This window comes from Equus asinus, chromosome 23 (assembly GCF_041296235.1).
Source record: "Equus asinus isolate D_3611 breed Donkey chromosome 23, EquAss-T2T_v2, whole genome shotgun sequence".
NCBI lineage: Eukaryota > Metazoa > Chordata > Mammalia > Perissodactyla > Equidae > Equus > Equus asinus.
In genome coordinates this window covers 34,705,636-34,721,314 of record NC_091812.1, presented here as the reverse complement: position 1 = coordinate 34,721,314, position 15,679 = coordinate 34,705,636, and the positions used below count along the sequence as shown (strand labels likewise).

The window sequence follows — 15,679 nt, the reverse complement described above, 5'->3', positions numbered from 1 at the left end:
CTTGGGTGACTGGAGTTGAAGCAGACACAAGGTTGTGAATATCGGGCAGAGCAAGTGCTTGGGCCCAGCTCTGGAAAGAAGCAGCTGCACATGCGCGTCCTCTTATCCTCAGGAGAGGTGACAGACCAGAAGTCACTCTTCTACACATAATGTTCTTTATGTTCTTAAAGGTGAAACTCCAGCAACCAGTATTTCTTAAGAGTAAATGACTGGAGAGGTCCAAGAATTTTGTGGAGACCATTATAGAAGAGATTATGGATAGAATGTAGCCACTGTCAGGGACACTCTTGAGATCAGCTAATATTGAGGGGTTCACTCACTACACCATGTGCCCCAGAACAAGGACAAGCAACAGTATATATAATGTGGTGGTTCCCAACCAGGGCAGTACCACTCTCCATGCAGGGGATGTTTGGAAATGTGTGTGTATATGTGCCAGGGAGGCATTTAGTGGGAGGGGACCAAGGATGCTGAATATCCTGCCAGATGTCAGCCAGTCCCCTAGAACAAAAAGTTGTTTTGCCTCATCCATGATTCTTGAGTTTATTAGCTGACTTTGAAAATGGGTAGGCAGCCATTATTAAAATGAGATCATTTATCAGATCTTATTGATCCAAGACCTAGCGTACATCCGCAGTATTCATAGGACAAATAGTGTTGCATGATGTTGCGGACTGAAAGGCTTAGACATGACGTGAAGGCTTTCTGCACAGGAAGCCTCAGATTGATGACTACGCCCATGGCGGCACATTGGTCTGGCAGGTGGCTGCACCGAGCCAGTGTTCTCTGCAGATAATTCAGGCAATGACAAGGATAATGCTGTGGTGACTTCTGATTGGCCAACTGTGGGTCAGTGTAAGGCATGGGTATTACTTTGACGATAATATCCATCAGCCATGGCAGGTGTTGGGAGTTTGAAAAGCACCTGCGAGACCTGGTAGTGACATAAGAGATGACTCCATTTTATTGCTTGATCACATGGACACTGAAATCCCAGACATTTGCCTTGAGGAGATTTCCATTCCTGAGTGGAGAAGGGTCTGAGAAATCACGCACCTTTGGAAATGATGTAACTGCCAGTAAGTCTTTGGCTCTTCAACAGTTACAAACAGCAAGAGATTATCCAAGATATCAGAGCTTAGCAGAATGCCTGCTCCACTCCAACCAGCTGGAGTCCTTGTCGGTGCAAATGGCTCATGCAGTTGACAGCCCACTTGGTATGTGAATCAGCTTAAGTTGTCACGGAAGGTTATAGAATATTGTGAAGATATGCCTCATAAACCCATGTCTTTATAATCTTTCCATGCCTTTTAGCACCTAGTATATGCCCTGCAATATAGGTGAGCTGGAGAGATACCTCACCAAAGACTCTGTGTTTAAGTAGAATCTTGAGGAATGAATAAGATTGTCAGTAAAAGCACTTGTGAGTTTTCGAGTGGAGGGGTTAAAAATATACACACTACATCCAAGATGTGCGAGAGATGCAGCATAACGCATTCTATAACTGACCTTATCATGCTCATCTTCTGGGGGACGGGGCAGTGAGTGCTTAAACTTGCTTCTCCGAGGGACATCATGAGATTAAAATAATGGAAAACCATCAACTCTGAGGACTTCCCTTCCCTGTTGACGTGAGCCTACCATTGACATTGGAGAGGAGGGGATGAGCAAAGACTCTGGAGTGGAGGTTTGCCTGTTCTCCACTTTCTCACAGTCCAGGTGCCCTCCCTGCCATTCATGGAATCATGGTTCTCAATCTCTCACCATTGGTTTTATCATAAACTTGCGGAAGAAGGGATGCAATGTCTGCTTCCCCTGAGTGACTCCTCCAAGGGTGGCCAAGGAACTCTTACTAACCACAACAGGACACTTTTGTCTCACTTGCCCGGTGGGTTTTAATTGCTGGGGCTCTCAAATTTAGGTTTTGGGTAATACCCATGTTCTTGATGCTTACTCCAGAGTACATGTGGTAAAAAAAAAAAAAAAAAGCAATAAATGCCTATTAGTAGTATTTCTTTTCAAAAAGCACCTAGCTTATTTTCTGAACCAATAGTTGGCGTTCAATAATGTTGGGGTTCGTAAAAAGATTAACTCATCTGGATGCTGTGTTAGTTTTTCCTGGAGAATAAAACTTTGACTTACTTTCCTCTATTGGTTTTTTTTTTTCTGATACAAAACAATGACAAAAAGCGTGGATGTTTAAGTACAAAATTTATTGCAGTAAAGAGATTAAAACAGTGTTCTTATGTAAACCAAAATTAACATTAGTTTCACATGACTGCCAGCAGTTAGAAAAACCATCTATTACAACTGCAAACTCTGGATGAGAGCCCAGTGATCAAGTTGTTCAGGTCAGGGAATGTGCTCAGACCCCAGGGGAAATTTCAGGGTAACCATCTCAGTAGAGGGACAGAAAGAGATGACAAGAGAGGAATAATAAAATTGCACTGCTAATAAATGATTGCTTCCTGTTGAACAACCGTGAGTGACCTTCATATCCATCATGCCCTCGACGTCAAGGATGCAAATCACAGATGCCCAGATTCATGCTTCATGGAAAGGGACCGAGATTTCATTTTATGTGGCTTCCTGCGCACTTGTCAAGACCTGCTTAATTCGTGTACTCAGCAATAATGGGGAAGAGGAGGCCACAGAGGCCCCATCCCATCTGGATAGCCCTCTTCCTCCTTGAAAGAGCTTCATCCTTCCCTCCAACTGTCCACAGCCCTGCCTGTGCCCACTCGCCAGGGGCTGTCTGTAATGATTAGGAACCGTCTTTCCTCAGCAGTATAATGATCGGATGGAAGGGAACTACACCATAACGAGAGCCAAGCAGAAAACATGGGGGCTTATTTACATTTTAAAAAAGAAACCAGCTGGTTAACCGTAAAGCAGCCTCTGCTGCCTCGACAAGAGCTTTAGGCACGGCAGCATCCCTGGGGCTCCACCTCCTGGTAGGGCCCACTTTCTAAAGGGGGAGAGAAGTCCCAACTGCCCCCTGGGAGGAGGAAAATAAGACAGGGTTAACCCAGCACCAAACTTTGAAGTAAATATGCCCTCGTGCGTCCCTCTATGGACCCTTTTCACCCTCTTGGTAACAGTTGTGTGTTATTGGAAAAGTTTCTTAACTTCTCAAAGTCTCAGCTTGTGCATCTGTAAAATGGGAATAACCATAGCACTGATCTCTGAAAGATAAAATGAGGGCTAAATAAAATGCATACAAAGTTTGCAGCACAGAGCTCTCCGTGTAAAAGACATTTCATCACCGGTAGGTATTAATCCAAACATAAATTCCTCACTTGACAGAGGAGGAAACTGACGGCTGGAGACATGAAGGTTCTTGTCCAAGCTCAAGAGCAATAGGCTGCATCTCTTTCCACCACCTGACTTGTCCTCTTGCATTAAAACATAGAATAAAATATAATAAAGCTAAAGAGGAATGATTGGGTTTTAAAATAAATGTCCCAAGTCTAAAAAGGGATGGATCTAGATTTGGAGACACAAAGAATTTCCTGTTAATGATCAAAGTACTACATACTAGTCTCCTTGCTTTCAAACTCTAGCGATTTACAAGAGAAGTCATTGAACCATAGGGGTCTATTTTAAAAATTTTCAAAACTTATGTCAAATTCTACACTGATACAACCTATGGCTAGGAAAAATTCTTTTTTTCCTGAATTCAGTGTATTATGGATTTTTAAGTATTTTGTGTATTCAACTTGAGTCTCTAAAAATATCTTGTTAAATCCGCTTGTACAATGATTCTGTTTAAAAAATACTCATTTAAAAGTTGGTGTTTGAAGCATTTTGAAAGCAAATATTACAGTCACTTTCCTTTCATATAGAAGTAATATACCCATAATTAAAATAAGATAATATAAAACAACATTCAGGGGTTCCAAGGGTAAATCTCCCACAGTGTAAATTACTGTGTCACTCTGGTTGTATGGAAAATGGAGATAACTATGAAACCAGCCAACAAGACACTGAACAACCCACAAAATAAATGAGAATGCCCCTTCATTTCTAGCGTAATTTCCCTTTGTGATTATTAGGTGATGTAGGCGTGACGGCACATAGCCATCCCATCGAGCAGCATCTATTCCTGCCTGTTGGGCACAGAGGTGATGGGAGGGCCGTTGAGTGAGACCAGAAAGCCCTTCTGTGGAACAGAGCTCTCTCAACAACACTTTTGCAGCCAAAAATTCACCTGGGTTGGGATTAGTGCGAATCCTTTGAAATGTTTACTTAGTGCTGACCATACCCTTCTAGGGCCCGGACCCTGCACTTGCAGGCCAAGCACCTCTGTGGACTTGCATTGCTGTCACACACAGCATCCCCTCAGCGAGCTGTCTCTCATGTGTGGTCCCTGCTGTGGCTCTTCCTCCCACAGTCCCTTGCCTGTGTTTATTATTAGCAGCTGTCTCCCTTGAGGGTGCGGCAGGAGTGCTGGAGACTTCCCCTGCTTCAGCACTCCGGGCTTTGCCTCTCAGCATCCTGAGATGGCCTTGCTGCTGCCTCCCTGTCTGCTACAGACTCTTCATAGGACGGTGGAGCCTCTGGGTGGGCATCATTTTCATCCTCAAATTCAAGGCCCATCTCTGTGTACAGAGGTGGAGGAACATTCGAGGCCTCTCCCTCTGCAGGACAGGTTTGCTTTTCGGCATGAAGGCTCTCTTCATAAGCAGGAGGGTAAAAATCTGGCCTGGGGGACAAAATGCCACCAAACACATGTGTTATTTGAGTGGTTAATGCCAAAGAAGCATATGTCTGCCTCTCTCAAATCACATTGTGTGAAGTTAAACTGTTAAGAAACATTGATTTTGAAACAGATGCACTTCTTCCCTGGCATCCCCAGTTTTTTAAAAATGTGCTGTTCTTCCAGCATAATCCTCTTTATCAACCATAGGATGTATGCCTCTATAGCCATGTTTTCCCCAGTGGGTTATTCCAAGCTATTCCCTCTCTCTTACTCATTGGAACCAGGGACTTTCAGTGTGAGATCCTTATCATGGGGACCTTGACTGTGGAACTTCTCTCTACCCAGTTATTTAGTCCATCCACATCCTTGTCTTCATTCACACACATTGTCTGCTACTCAATTGCACTCACTGTCTTGGATCCTCACAGCCAACAAAATAATGAATGAAAATCAGCTGCATGCAGATTCCTGAACTATATCAGATGCTTCTCTTTCTCCTATCACGCTTTTAAGTCTCAGCAGCTAGTTTCCCTAAAAAATACTCATTTCTCAAACTACTTCAACTGACGACTTTATGTAGGTTTCACATGCAGCTCTTTCCATGCCAACAGGCCAACGGCTAAAGCAGCCTTTCAAGCCAGAGCTGATGTACTCATTGGTAATCTTGCCCAATGTTACTAATTGCTAAATCCTTCTGGCTTCTCCATCATGAATGGGATTGGGGGGTGGGTGGAGGTAAGGAAGAGAGAGGGTGATCTCGGTTGAGTTGTGTATTTATAGAGCAAATCCTTCCAGTGCCTACAAGGAGTGTTTATGGTGTGTAACCACAACAGAACAGGGACTGCCATTTGGAGCCACAGATCCATTCCAAATGTTACCAGGCCTGATGCCAAATAGCTGAAGGAGCTGTCTACTGTACGGCATAAATCTCATTCTCTACTCAGAATAGCCAAGGCTGTGTCATGGGGCACATGTGTGAAGACACTGAAGACAGAAAGGTAAGCCAATCCCTGGACTGATTTGAGAGGCTCCAGGATGACTGCTGCCCGCCCAAAATCCCGTCAATGACTCCCAATCCCCACCTCCTGTGCCAATTCACATTCCCAGGACCCTGAATCCCACCATTGCAGACACATTTGATTTGATACCTCTACCTCGGTACCCATTGTGAATACAAATCCTTCTGAGAAATGTAACTTTCTGTTGACTGACTTAGTAGCCATTCTGAGTGGGCTGGGCATCCATTACTTGCTACAGGAAGAGAGAGTAAAATGGGAGTGTCTTGATGTCTATAATTTACTTTACAATGTTTCAGAACAGCACAGTGTAACGTTATGCCTGTGTTGGTAAATTTAAAGTACTTCCTGAAGGTAATCAGTTACTCTTACCAGGAATTCACATTTCAGGGGCAATCATTTAACATTTATACAAAAAAAAAAAAAAAATCACCACTCTAGAAGCATCTTCTACAGTCACTTTAATTATCTTATTTATTGTTTTTTGCTGAGAAAGATTAGCCCTGGGCTAACATTTGTGCTAATCTTCCTCCACTTTTTCTGTGGGCTGCTGCCACAGCATGGCTGGCAGGTGGTGTAGGTCCGTGCCCAGAATCCGAAACTGTGAACCTGGGATGCCAAAGTGGAGCACACGAACTTAACCACTACGCCACGGGGCCAGCTCCGGTTATCTTAATTTTTGATCAAACCCAGGGACCTCACTAGTTAGTATAATAAACATTGGAAATGGGTTTGGTTATTGTAATTAGTATATTAGCGTATATCATAATTAGCATAGTAATATAAAAACTCAACCAACATCGGTAAAATTACTTGTATTCAAGATACATGGAGTGGCTAAAATATTTTAGATAGATGAGGAGGGCAAGAAAATGTATGGAGTCTTGCAGCTTGCACCTTAGGGATGATGCCTGAGGTTTCATCCCTAAATGGTCCCAAGTTCAGCTAAGAATTAGGAGCTTTCTGGTTGTCTGATACTGACGATAAGGTTAACTGAAATTTTTTTATTATGGTAGAATATATATATAATATAAAATTTACCACTCTAGCCATTTTAAGTGTACAGTTCAGTGGCATTAAGTATACTCACGTTGTTGTGCAACCATCTCCATTATCCATCTCCAGAACTTTTCCATCATCCCAAATGGAAAGTCTGTACTCTTTAAACAATGACTCCCCACCTCCCCACTCCCAGCCCCTAGTAACCACTCTTCTACTCTCTGTCTATGAATTTGACTGCTCTGGTTACCTCATTGTAATCTTACAGTATTTGTCTTTTCTTGTCTGGCTTATTTCACTTAGCAAAATGTCTTCAAGGTTCACTCATGTTGCATTATGCATCAGAATTTCCTTCCTTTTTTAGGCTGAATAATATTCTGTTGTTTGTATGTACCACATTTTGTTTATGCACTCATCCACTGATGGACATATGTGTTGTTTCTACCTTTTGACCTTTGTGAAGAATGCTGCTATGAACATTGCTGGACAAATATCTGTTCAAGTCCTGCTTTCAATTCTTTTGTCTATATGAAAGTAGAATTGCTGGATCAAATACTAATCCTACATTAAATTTTTTTGAGGCATCTCCACACCATTTTCCACAGCGGCTGCACCATTTTACATTTTCCCCAACAGTGCACAAGGTTTCCAATTTCTCCACATCCTCACCAACACTTGTTTCCTGTTTTTTTTTTTTAAAGATTTTATTTTTTCCTCTTTCTCCCCAAAGCCCCCCGGTACATAGTTGTATATTCTTCGTTGTGGGTCCTTCTAGTTGTGGCATGTGGGACACTGCCTCAGCATGGTTTGATGAGCAGTGCCATGTCCGTGCCCAGGATGCGAACCTACGAAACACTGGGCCACCTGCAGCGGAGCGTGCGAATTTAACCACTCGGCCACGGGGCCAGCCCCCCATTTTTTTTTTTTTATAATAGCCATCCGAATGGGTGTGAGATGGTAAGGTTAACTGAATCTTACCTCTGGAATATTATTGCCTTGCCTCGAATGAATCTTTCATGCAAGGTGTGATCAGAACACCTGAGAGGATGGCAAGCTGGGCCTTCACTGACCTCATGAAGAGGGTGCAAGGCTGCTTTTATGCTGGCTTGCTCATTTGTTGTGTGGCAAAATTTGGTCTGGGACTTGCTTTCCTTATAACTTGGTAGTCAGGTTATGGGGACTAACTAACCATCACCTGCCTCTAAGGACAGCTTCCGTGACACAACAAAAGAACCTAAGAGGTAGGCCTCTTAAATTGACTTAGGTAAGTCTTCACTCGGGGAGAAGTGAGGAGGATGCTTCTCTGAGGCAAATTCCCCTTACTTCATGGTTTTCCCCAAAGACCACACCATTCTTCCTATGGACTAAGCCCATGGTAATTTCCCAACAATAAATATTTGGAGAATACAGACATATAGCCCCATGGGACATGCAAGTTGCTCCACAGTAGAATTAGAAGTCATTCAGCTTTTCCAAAACTCAGTCCCCATCTCAGCCCTCCTTAGTCCTCTGGCTTCTTGGCACATACCTGTCCACTGTGGCCAGGGGCAGGGCCCCATGAGCAAGGTGTTGTCTGAGCACATGGTTGAATACCCCTTTGCTTTCACTCGCCTGGCGGTAGGTGCTCCAGAAAATTCCACTCAGAAGGATCACAAAGCCAAGAGGCAGGATCAGGTTCCCAGGACAGTCAAATGTCGAGCCTGAGGAAATGAAGATGGCCCCCAGGCAGATCATCAGGAAGCCCGTCAGGAGGGCAAGGGCACAGAGAACCAGACGATTTCTGTTCTGCATCCCTGCTCCTTGGGAAGCCAGCTCCCTGACCCCGCCACTCCTCTGCTTCCTTTGCTGGGAGAGAATGCTCTCATTAGCCAGCTCACAGCTTTATACACTCTGGGACCAAATGGCCTTTGGACAATTAAATGGAGCAAGCACTTAGAGGCTATTCATTAACCATTGAAAGTAACTATAATATCCTTGGAGGATTAACCTAAAAACATATCATCGGGTACTCCAAGAATGAGTGGCTTCCCAGCGCTGTCTTGCTCTTCCAAGCTGGATAGGACCCTCAGGTGGCCCCAGTTACTTGAGGGAAGGTCTCCCATCCTTTGATTAAAAGGGCGCTGGTCTCTTAATGCGCACAGTGGGTAATCCCCCACGAATGCTGGAGAAATCAGCATTGTTTGATGAACTAGCTTCTTCAGGGTTTGGCAGGGGGTCCTTTGCTGATTTCTTCTTTCTCTGTGCTAAAAAGACGTTTGGAAAGGCTCTTGACATGTTTGTCTTGCCTCTCTCAATGAATCTCTCTTTATTGCCCTCACACTGTGAAATTGGAGAAATTCCAAGAGAAAAGCCCATGGGTGACCTCCCTGATTCCTTCTCTGCTGACAAGAAGATGAGCATCTGCAGAGGGGGAAGGAGAGAGCCGGAGATAAGGATTGTAAGAGACAGAGCTTTAGGAATTTGGGGAGAATTCTGGGGATGGTTGTAAAAGGTCATGACCTGGTAACTTCTGTCTGATTCTGGTTTTGTGTCTTTCCCATTGTTGGGCCCAAATGTTGAGATCCTAGAGTCACTTCTGGTTAATACATAGTCATTTGATAAAAATTTTTTGCTTATTGCTTAACCACTGGCCACCATTCTTGGCTTACTAGAAATATTTGAACCAAATCCCACCCTTTCTGCTCTCAAAAATGGCCACAGGCATTTGATAAAAGAGTGTTCCCTAAAGTATGCAGCATGTTACCATCTCCAGGAAAAACAAATAAACACTTGTGAAAAGCTCTGCCTATTCAATCCCTACTCTACCTCACACGCAGCTTAGGGTTTCACAGAACACACTAACACATTAAGGCTCTGAGAAGTCCTGCAATCTTTTTCCTTTCATAGAATACATATTAAATAAAATTTGTTTTGGTAGATACTGCTTAAAAAATGCTCCCTGTCCTCTCCTCAACACCATTGCTCTATGTCGCGTTGCCTCAAAAACTCTTTCCAGAACCATCCTTCTGTTTTTGGTCTGGAATTTGTTTTTTCTATCTCAACCATCTTTCGTTGCAGACACCGTGTTCCAGATCTGGTTCATGCCCTGATTCCTTCCTTTATTATTTGATGCTTTGGCAAAGTCTGCTGCCCAGAGGGACTCTGGGTCACTTTCAACCAGGGAGATTGTCTTCATTCCTCTTTGCTACACCTCTACCCCACGATTCCATTACCATCATTTTCATTTACTTTCTCTGGAAAAAGCAGTCTCGATGTAGTGCCCCAGTAATTCCATGTCCACCTTCTAGCCTTATACCCACCATCTAGTCAGCTCTACCGCCATGTCATGGGCTAGAAGAGAGGAAGAGAGAGAAAGACACTCTCAAAATGATCAGAAGTGATATAAGGCACTTCTCCATTCCAGCTCCTAACCCCTACCTTTATTAGCTTCATCCCTTGCCCTGAACAATTCTCATCTTCTGGTCTTGATATTATCCTTGCAATCTTAAAACAACCCTTCTCTCTCCTTCCCCAGTCCATCTTGAGGTTGGCAGATTTCTAAGATGCCAATTAATGATTCCTGTCTCCTGGTATTCATGTCCTCTTGAGTGTGAGCTGAATGCAGTGACTAGATTCTAACCTACAGAATAGGGCAAAAGTGATAGAATGTCACTTCCATGATTAAGTTACAAAAGATTGTGACTTCCTTGTGTTAGCAGCCTCTCTCTGCTGCCCTTGTGGCTTGCACCCTGTGAAGAAGGAAACTGCCATATTGGAGAGGCCCACATGATAAGGAACTGAGGGCAGCTTCTGGCCAACAGTCAGTAAGAACTGAGGCCCTCAGTCCATCAGCCAGGGAGGAACTGCATCCTGCCAATGACCATGTAAACTTGGAATCAAACCCTTGCTCAGGTGAGCCTTGAGATGACTATACCTCAAGGAAGACCCTGACTGAGAGACCTTGAAGCCAAGGACCCAGCTAAGCCGTGCTCAGATTCCTGACCCACAGAAACTGTGAGATAATAAGAGTATGTTGTTTTAAGCTGCTAAGCTTTGTGGCAATTTGTTAGGCAGCAATGGATAACTAAGACAGTTCTTCAGGACTTAGAAATGAGGGGAGACAATCGTGTTAAGAGTTTACCCAGTACTTGGTGCATAGAAAGTGCCCTAGCCAAGTTAAATATAATCATCTTCATCATTACTGTTATTATCATCACTGCTGGGAAAGACCCAACATTCCCAACTGAAAGGTCTGCACTAGGAATTGGGTCCCAAGAACAGATAAATGGTAGAGCCCCAGAGCTGCTATTAAGCATTAGAATAAGGAGGGATGGCACTCTTGATGGAACTGCCCACCTATAGGGTCGGGCTTCTTTGTTATAAGCCAAGGCTGGAAGATGAATCTGACTGGGCATTACGACAGATCAGGCCTATTTCCTGTGATCACACGAATATATGAGCAAATGAGTCTCTCTATGCTTTCTCTCCTCCAGTCCCAAGAACGGATGGCCAGTGCCTTATAGTTTGTCAGACAGGTTCCTCCTCTCCAAAAGCCTTTAAGGAGGCTCCTGTCATGAGAGCAGTGTCTCATTGTTGTTGTTTTGTTTATTTGTTTGGTGAGGAATTGAGTAGGAAAGAGCAAGATCCAAGAGGTGGCAGGAGGATGCAAGGAGGTAGTTACTTGACCTAAAATGTATGTGAAATAAAGAGCAAGTCCCTGGCCTTGGAGCATTTGAGGAGTTCATCTGGGGTGATGTGGGGCATCCAGGAGAAAGTATAGGAGAATCTGCATATTTGAAGGGAGTAGATGAGAAAAGGAGAAAAACAAGATGCAAAGATGGAGTATTGCTGGGGACCATGTATCTTTGTCATGGTAATTGTGACACACTAGTGAAGGATTTATGTAGAAGTTATTTTTGCATGTTTGTGTTTATTATTATTATTAAATAATTATAATTTCCTTTTTTTTTTTTTTACTGTGATTCTGCTTCCATTCTGAACTCCATACATCACCGCTCTGGGAGCATTATTCCCCTTTGATGCCTCAAAAATGACAAAGCATAACTAAAACCAATGACTTGGAATTTTACAAAGGTCTTATTGCTCTGGTTTGCCTGTTATTTATGCTGTGGTATGCCCTGTTTTCCCACAATCACTAGCAGCGAAATGTTTTTGAAAAGTAAAAATGAAAGTCGATGTGTGCTTGCTTCAGTGATGGTGAGGTAGCACAAACTGAGAGAAAGCATCCTGGTCTTCATCGGTCCTGAAGGGGCAGGGACCCCAGAAGAAGAGCAGTTGTAATGACAGGAGGAAAAAGCAGGCCAAATCTTCAGGACTGGGGAAAAAGAAAAAGAATCCAATAAAGAGCCAGTCAAACACCAAAAAATCACCCTAAAGAGTCAGCATGAGGACACCTTTGGCCTTTGGCTGGGCTTCCTTAGGTCCTGCTGTGTCTTCTGGGTCTGCCTTCACACCCAGGCCGACTTTCCTGTCATCCACCTCGCCTGCCACTTACCCAGCAGTGAGTGTGAGTAACAGGCCAATAATACTGACTCCATTTAGAGACGGAGAAACTGGAAGAGAAAGATGATTCATCCAGTTCATGGAGACCACACGGAGCTGATGGGAAGATGGGTACTCTGGGAGAAATATGGACAGAGGCCCACCGTCTACAAAGAAACATTGTGGGACCAGTGGAAGCCAAACCAAAGTCCTCTGATCCCAATTCCCATCCCCTCCACAAGAGATCCACCTAGGAAATGAGGTCTTGCTTTTATACCAATTTATTTATTTATTATTATCATTCTCCAAAAGAGCCTGACTTGGCAGTAGGTAATAACATGTTTGGCAACCAAACAATCTTAAGACATAATCCCTCTTTCAACACTCTGTTCCTTTGAGCATGACTGACCCAAGGGCACTGTTCTGAACACTGAGTGCAGCTGAGTTCCAAGCACTGTTCTGCCTTCTACGTCAGAGGCCCCCGAAACCCACCCTTCTTTCAAACTGGCCTGTGTAATACCTAAATGCCTGGGAACATAGCCCTCTGGACTCCAGTCTTTGTTTACTGGGCACATGGGCCAATCCCCTTCTCTTGAAAACAGGAAGAACATATTGCTCTGGATGAGGAGTAGATGGGGACTTGGGAAGAAAGTTAAGGGTGTGTAGATGCTGTTGCATAGGAGAGGCACGGGGCCAAGAACAGAGGCAGGATGGCTGGGTTTCAGAAGGTCACTTTGGTTTAGGAAGTGAGGCTTTGTGGGAGGTCAGGAAGGTGAGCATGTGCGTAACGAGCGATGTCACCTGGATCTGATTTCATGGTAGTGATTTAATGAGTGGTTTTGGATTAGCCTTTCACACATTCAGGTTCACTGAGCACCGGCCACTTCCTCCTCCTCTCCTTCTTGTTTTCTTTGCTTTTGAATCTTCTTCCCTACCCCTTTTTTCCCCCTCACTCCCTCAGGAAGATTTAGATGAAGGCATTCTTAGGTTGGCAGAGGACAAACAGCTTCTCAGAAAACGTGTGGCATTGTGAGGTAAGGTGATATTAGACCAGCACGTAAGGTTCACACTCACCCTGGAATGAACCTAGCGAGTCTCTAGAACAGAGGACTCGGAGCAAGGCCAGAACTGGGTGAGGCCCATGAGGCACTTGCCTAGAGTGTAAGACTAATGGGGGTGCCAAAAAACTTAGTAATCATAATAAATCATTTCTTCAAACAATGTTTTAAAAAATTAAGTTGGCTCATGGGCTGGCTGCCTGTTTCTGTAAACAAAAATTTTGGTGGGGAGATTGGGTCATGTCTGTGGACCAAACAAGAAGACAAATTCTGTTCTAGAGAGAGCTCAGCTTCCAACTTAATCCACAAATAAACCAGGAGAGATTTAATTGCTTTGTGGATCCTCAGAAAACTAAAAGGAGACCATACTTCTGTGGCCTCTTTGGATCAGAGCAGAAGCCTCGAGACAGGGCGGAATTTGATGGCCTGAGTTTACACCAGTTGACATGATGGTCAGTGACTTGTAAATATGATGTGGGTTCTGTGTCCCACCTCATGAAATTCTAAGATTGATCTTCTATTTCCTACCTCCCTAGTTTCTAATACTCTTGAAGAGCTTAAATGATAGCAAAATTATTGTTCCTCAAAGATTTGGTAGAACTCACTCATAAAACCATTGGGTCCAAGACCTTTTTTTCCTCACTTTTTTGTATCTTGTAATTTTTTTATTGAATTCCAGGTACTGTATGTAGGACAGTAGAGACTAGGATAAGGCGTATTTGTGTCATGCCTGGAAACGGGCACATCTCTTCCTATGCTCACCTATCAGTGTAGGAGGTTGAGTGAATCTAGTCAAGATTTGAGCTGAGTTTGGGTTTTGCTGTCCCTGTGGTTACCTTCAGTGCTACTGATTTCAAATTCCTCTTGTGTTAACTGGTGCTTGGGGTGAGGGTTGCATTGCTGGAAATTTTCTTCTCAATGTTCCTCTCCCGCTCTCGAGTTCAGACCTTCACTGTGTGCCTGCAAGGGGTCTTCACACTCGCCCATTCCCTCAGCTGTAGTCTGCTGTTGCTTGTTATCAGTGCTTGCTGGCTGGGTGGTGGGGTCAGGGGGTTCCCTGTTTTCCTGGCCCACCTCAGTCTTAGGTAGGCTCTGTGGTCCTGGATCTTTGGGGTGGGGGCTTTCTCGGTGGTCCTAAACTTTCTCTAGCACTAGTCTTCTCCAATGACCTGGCCTCAGGATGGTTTCCTGACCCTCCCTAGATGTAGAGGGTTTTTTCTTTTCACTTACCCCAGACCCATGGGTTTTCACCTCTGCCCTGGAGGAAAGAGGGTTTGCTGTCCTTCTCTCCCCAACCTGCAGCTTAATGGAGTTCTGGTGGGGTTTTGACTTTCATGCAGCAAATTGGTAAAAGTCCATGAAGAATAGTCTAGAAGTGGGTGCAAACTCCTTGTGTCTACACTCTCAAGTTAGCCCACATTTGGTGTTTAACAATTCACTAAAAATTTCAGCTGAATTCTTCTTACCAGCTTGTATGACACTCCATATCTCTTCTTCCTGTCTCTATTCTCTGTGACTGACCACAGGTGAGCCAGGACTTATGTCCCAGCTTTCGTTGGAGGTTCATGTCTTTCCTTAGATTTCCGGATATTTGTTTTCCCTGTAACCTCTGCTCTCTGATGGATTAAAAAAATGTATGATTTTTCAGATTATCAGATGTTTTCTTGTTGTTAGAGTGAGATCAAAGCTCTTTCCAGCTTTCTATATCCTAGGCAGAAACAGAACATCCTTGGCACCATTTTTTTTTTTTTCTAGGAAGATTAGCCCTGAGTTAACTGCTGCCAATCCTCTTTTTTTGCTGAGGAAGACTGGCCCTGAGCTAACATCCATTCCCATCTTCCTCTACTTTTTTTTTTTTATATGTGGGATGCCTACCACAGCATGGCATGCCAAGTGGTGCCATGTCCGCATCTTGGATCTGAACTGGTGAACCCCAGGCCGCTGAGCGGAACATGTGAACTTAACTGCTGTGCCACTGGGCTGGCCACCCGCACCATTTTTTTCAAATTGGTAAATTTTGGTCACTTTTTCAAAATTGTCTAGGAATTAATTTAAGGTTATCTCTTTTTCTTGGATCAATTTTTATAATTTATAGTTTCCTAGAAAACATTCCATTTATGTACTTACCAATTATATATATGATATATATGGCCTAAATCACTGGACGCAGCTGAAGAATGGATCTCTGAGCTAGAGGCCATATCAATAGAATCCTTAAAAATAAAAGAGAACCAAAACTGAAAAAAAATTATCACAGTAATATATATCATGTATATATGATATAATTGGTAAGTACATATATATATATGTATGTATGTATGTATGTATGTATGTATATGTATAAAACTCATAATTTTAAAATCTCCTCTGATTCTATAGGTATGTCACCTTTCCAGTTCTTAACGTTATTTGCGTCTTTCCTC

At 43.5% G+C, this 15,679-nt stretch overlaps 1 protein-coding gene across 1 annotated transcript; it reads right to left on the bottom strand.

Annotated features, from left to right (window-relative positions):
• Positions 1 to 2,193: 2,193 nt before the first annotated feature.
• Positions 2,194 to 8,598, bottom strand: TMEM252 (transmembrane protein 252). Its single transcript, XM_014846776.3, has 2 exons — positions 8,246 to 8,598; positions 2,194 to 4,705 (listed from the first exon to the last, which is right to left on the bottom strand). Exons 1-2 carry the CDS (start codon positions 8,506 to 8,508, stop codon positions 4,468 to 4,470), a joined length of 501 nt encoding a protein of 166 aa, XP_014702262.1. The 5' UTR covers positions 8,509 to 8,598; the 3' UTR covers positions 2,194 to 4,467.
• Between the last annotated feature and the right edge of the window lie 7,081 nt (positions 8,599 to 15,679).

What these genes read in the sequence shown, in the direction of transcription:
- TMEM252 (XM_014846776.3), bottom strand. Translation starts at nt 8,508, where the DNA reads ATGCAGAACAGAAATCGTCTGGTTCTCTGTGCCCTTGCCCTCCTGACG. An exon ending in CCCCTGGCCACAGTGGACAG is followed by an intron (nt 4,706 to 8,245) that starts GTATGTGCCAAG and finishes TTTGTCCCCCAG; the next exon opens with GCCAGATTTTTACCCTCCTG.